The 4,263-nt window shown below is 45.4% G+C and overlaps 1 gene segment (V, D, J or C); it reads left to right on the top strand.

Moving 5' to 3' along the window:
- The first annotated feature begins 195 nt into the window (after positions 1–195).
- LOC129675110 (Ig kappa chain V-V region L7-like) lies at positions 196–785 on the top strand. The segment is given in 2 exon segments: positions 196–247; positions 433–785. Coding segments are annotated over 2 exon segments (402 nt in total).
- The last annotated feature ends 3,478 nt before the right edge of the window (positions 786–4,263 follow it).

Here is a 4,263-nt window from a genome sequence, read left to right as displayed (position 1 = left end):
ATTGCTTATTTTCTTGGATGATAGTTTTGGCTGTAGATTTAACCTGGATACTCTCACAACCCAGAACCCAGGCTATTTCCTTTCTTATTTGATGGCTACTTTGCATAGGTCCCTACAAGCCAGCCCAGCTGCTCATATTTTATAAACCAGGCCTTTGCAGTGAGAACTGAAAAGCATCAGACAGGCAGTGGCATGAAGATGGAGTCACAGACCCAGGTCTTCATATTGCTGCTCCTCTGGATGTCTGGTGAGACATTAAAGACTATTGGAATATCACAAAAGTAATTCGTTTGTAGTTAAACAGCTAATTACTATTGGAATCCAATAGTATGCAGGCAATGCCATTAGAAAAGGCATTTTTGATCCTAACATTTGCATCAGAAATTCATTTTGTGTATATGTGAATACTCACTTTCTTTTTTCTGATTGCAGATGCTGAAGGGGACATTGTGATGATCCAGTCTCCTGAAATCATGTCCACCTCTGTAGGAGACAGGATCACCTTAAACTGCAAATCCAGTCAGAATGTGGGTAGTAATGTACATTGGTACCAACAGAAACCAGGGCAGCCTCCTAAACTGCTAATCTCCTATGCATCCAATCAATACACTGGGGTCCCTGATCGTTTCACAGGGAGTGGATCTGGGAAAGATTACACTCTCAGCATCAACAGTGTGCAGGCTGAAGACCTGGAAGATTACTACTGTCAGCAGAGTAACAGCTATCCTCCCACAGTGCTTCAGCCTCTAACACAAACCTCCTCTAGAGTCTCAGCAGCTGCCTAGACTACACACAGCCCTGGCCCTGCACACTTTCCCTTCTGCCCGAGCTCTGCAATGCATGACTAATTGATGAAATGTTCAGCAGAAAATTAATAAAGAGGTGGCCTCCATCTTGTATAGTTTTGACAATACGGGTGCATATAGATAAAAAGTGAGAAGCTAAGTTAAGAGATTTAGAAGTTGTGGTGTTGAGGAGGCGGGGCTAGATGGTGGCACCGGGAGGACTCTCAGTCTGAGGAGCAGCACAGCAGGATTGTCACAGTGACCAGCAATCAGAACTCGCGGCCATAAAACACAAGTGATTGTGTTTCACAGGTGAGAGGATACCCCACGGTGGGGGATTCAATCAGTTTTAACTCACCTGGCTAAACTGCAGAAGAGATCCTGGTTCTGCCAGGTGCTTGGTCGCCAGCCCAGAGTGATCTTGTCACTGTCTCAGACTGAACTGTGGGCCCAGAACATCACAGACTGGATTTTCCAGTCGAGAGATAACCCCACGGAGCAGGATACTATTGGGACTGACCTTAGGTCACCCATACATCCCCTGGAAAAGACTCGGCAACCCAGGAGCCAGCCAGGAGCCAGAGCCAGGGACCCAGGTGCCTGCACAGGGCCCTGCCTGCGCGCCTGATTCGCCGCCTCAGATAGAACTGTGGGCACCAGGGCACCAGAGAGTGCGTCTCACTGTCCGGTGCAAACTCACAGGGAGGGAAACGACTGGTCTGATCTCAGAGCACTCAGCGAACACCCCCACCCTGAAAAGGTCTCAGAAAAAATAACCCAGTTTAGGCAGCCGCCAAGGGTCCCAAAGGCCAGAAAGGCGGAGCCACAAGCGAGCATCTGTGCCTGTGGGTTCTACTCGCCACCCCAAACAGAACAGCGGTCCCCAAATCAAAGACTGGGTGTCTCTGGCAGGAGGAAACCCCCAGCAGAGGGGATCATCAGGTCTAATGCTCAGGAGACCCAGCACCAAGAGACTTCCTGGATTCACGCAGACTCTAGGCTCTAATGCAGGCAGGAGCGCTGTGCTCAGCCGCCATTATTGAGTTCCCCTAGGGCACTGGGACACACAGCTGCATCCTCAGACCTACAAAAGCCAGAGAGCCATTACAGCAGCCCTCAGATACTGTGCCAAGGATCAGCCAGTTATCACTAGCTAGACTGTCAAAACTGTGGGAATCCCTGGTCCTTCAAGAGGTCTGCACCCAACAATTACACCTTAAGAGCAACAGCTGCTGCTCAGTAAATTCAGAGCAAGAAACCCAGCAGCAAAGACAGCCATCACCAGGAACTCTCCTGATGAGAGGAGAGCCTTCCTGAATACCACAGTTACCATACAGCCTTCCTGAATACCACAGTTCCATACACCTGAAGTGAACTGTGACAATTCCTGAGAAGCACCACTATTCAGTTGACCATACCCAAAAAGCAGAGGAGAACTTCAGAACCCCACCAAGTGGATTCTCCCCACCCCAGGACTCAGCAGGCACCACAAATTAACAGACAACACCTGAGACAGAGAGATGGTTAGAGGCCAGTGAAAAAGTACAACCAACAAAAGGAAAAACAACATGGCATCCCCAGAACCCAGTTATCCAGGGGTAAGTAGCCCTGGACACCCTAACATAAGTGAAATTAAAGAAGGTGACCTTACATCTATGGTTATGAAGAGGTTAATGGAGGAAGCAAATAAAATGTGTAAAGAATTAGGGGAAGATATAATAAAAAAGATTATGGCCATCCATAAAGAAATACAGGAAGATGCAGCCAAACAGTTTGTGGCTTTCAGAGAGAAAATGATTAAATCACTGAAAGAAATAAAAGAAACAGGAATGTTCAAACAAACAGCTGAAGGAATTGAAGGAAAAACAGGAAAATACAGTCAGACAGGTAAAGGAAATCAACAAAACGGTTCAAGATCTGAAGATAGAATTGGAAAAATTAAAGAAAACACAAATAGAGGAAATCATGGAGATGGAGAACCTAGGAAAGAAAACAGGAACTACAGAGGTAAGCATAATGAACAGACTACAAGAGATGGAAGAATCTCAGGTGTGGAAGAAATCAATGTATCTGTCAAAGAAAATAATAAATGTAAAAAATTCCTGACACAGACTGTCCAATAAATCCAAGAAAACATAAAAAGACAAAACCTAAGAATAATAAGAATAGAGGAAAAAGAAGATTCCTTGCTCCAAGGCCCAGAAAATATTTTCAACAAAATCATTGAAGAAAATTTCTCCAACTTAAAGGAGAGGCCTATAAGAATATAAGAGTCCTACAGAACACCCAATAAATTAGACCAGAAAAGAACCCCCCCATCACATAATAATCAAAACAATAAGTATACAGAACAAACTAAAAATACTAAAAGCTGCAAGGGAAAAAGGCCACCCACTGCCAGCGCCAGAGCGCAGACCCAACCACAGAGACTCAGTTCTGCAATACAATCCTTCCTGGATCCCAAAGCCACAAAGCTCAGTGCCTAGGACCCAGAAGGCAGAGGCAAGGCTCCAGATCCAGCAGCCACAGTGGAGAGCTGTAACCACCCGCTGGATGCCACCACTCAGCACATGTCTGAGGAGCCCACACCCCACCTAGTGCCGTCTTACCAAGCTCTGGACCCTTGGAACGTACCTCCTACTACCACCACCACCTGGTCCTGCCAGAGTGCACACACTGCCGGAAACTTCACCCCGCCAGAGTGCACGCCCAAAGAGTGCTAGCCACAGAGACTCAGAAAAGCAGTACAATCCTTCCCAGATCCCAAGTCTGCAGTGATTGTATGGGCCATCCAACCCCTCAGTGGCAGAAAACCAGCTGAATAGCCACCAAAGTCCTGCAGACCTGCGAAAACAATATGTGCCTGCAATCTTCAACAGCTCTTGTGATTCTTTAAGCGTCTACAACACCTTCAGAGAGGGTAGAGGGGAGAAAAGATAAAAAGAAAGGGTGCAGAGCCAAAATGGTGACTAGCACACATCTGTATTCTCTTAGGGTCTGCATGATATCTGTCCAGGCCCTTCTGGCTTTCATAGTCTCTGTTGAGAAGTCAGGTGTGATTCTGATGGGTTTGCCATTATATGTTACTTGGCCTTTTTCCCTTGTAGCTTTTATTATTTTTTCTTTGTTCTGCATACTTACTGTTTTGACTATTATGTGACGGGAGGATTTTCTTTTCTGGTCTAATTTATTGGGTGTTCTGTAGGCCTCTTGTATTCTTATTGGCCTCTCCTTTAATTTGGGGAAATTTTCTTCAATGCTTTTGTTGAAAATATTTTCTGGGCCTTGGAGGAGGGAATCTTCTTTTTCCTCTATTCCTAAAATTCTTAGGCTTTGTCTTTTTATGTTGTCTTGAATTTCTTGGACAGTCTGTGTCAGGAATTTCTTACATTTAACATTTTCTTTGACAGGTACATTGATTTCTTCCATGGTATCTTCCACACTTGAGATTCTTTCTTCCATCTCTTGTAGTCTATTG

This window comes from Psammomys obesus, unplaced genomic scaffold (assembly GCF_907164565.1).
Source record: "Psammomys obesus unplaced genomic scaffold, mPsaObe1.curated_primary_1811, whole genome shotgun sequence".
Taxonomy (NCBI): Eukaryota; Metazoa; Chordata; class Mammalia; order Rodentia; family Muridae; genus Psammomys; species Psammomys obesus.
Note: the sequence above shows the minus strand (reverse complement) of the source record. Positions and strands in the feature narration are given on the sequence as shown.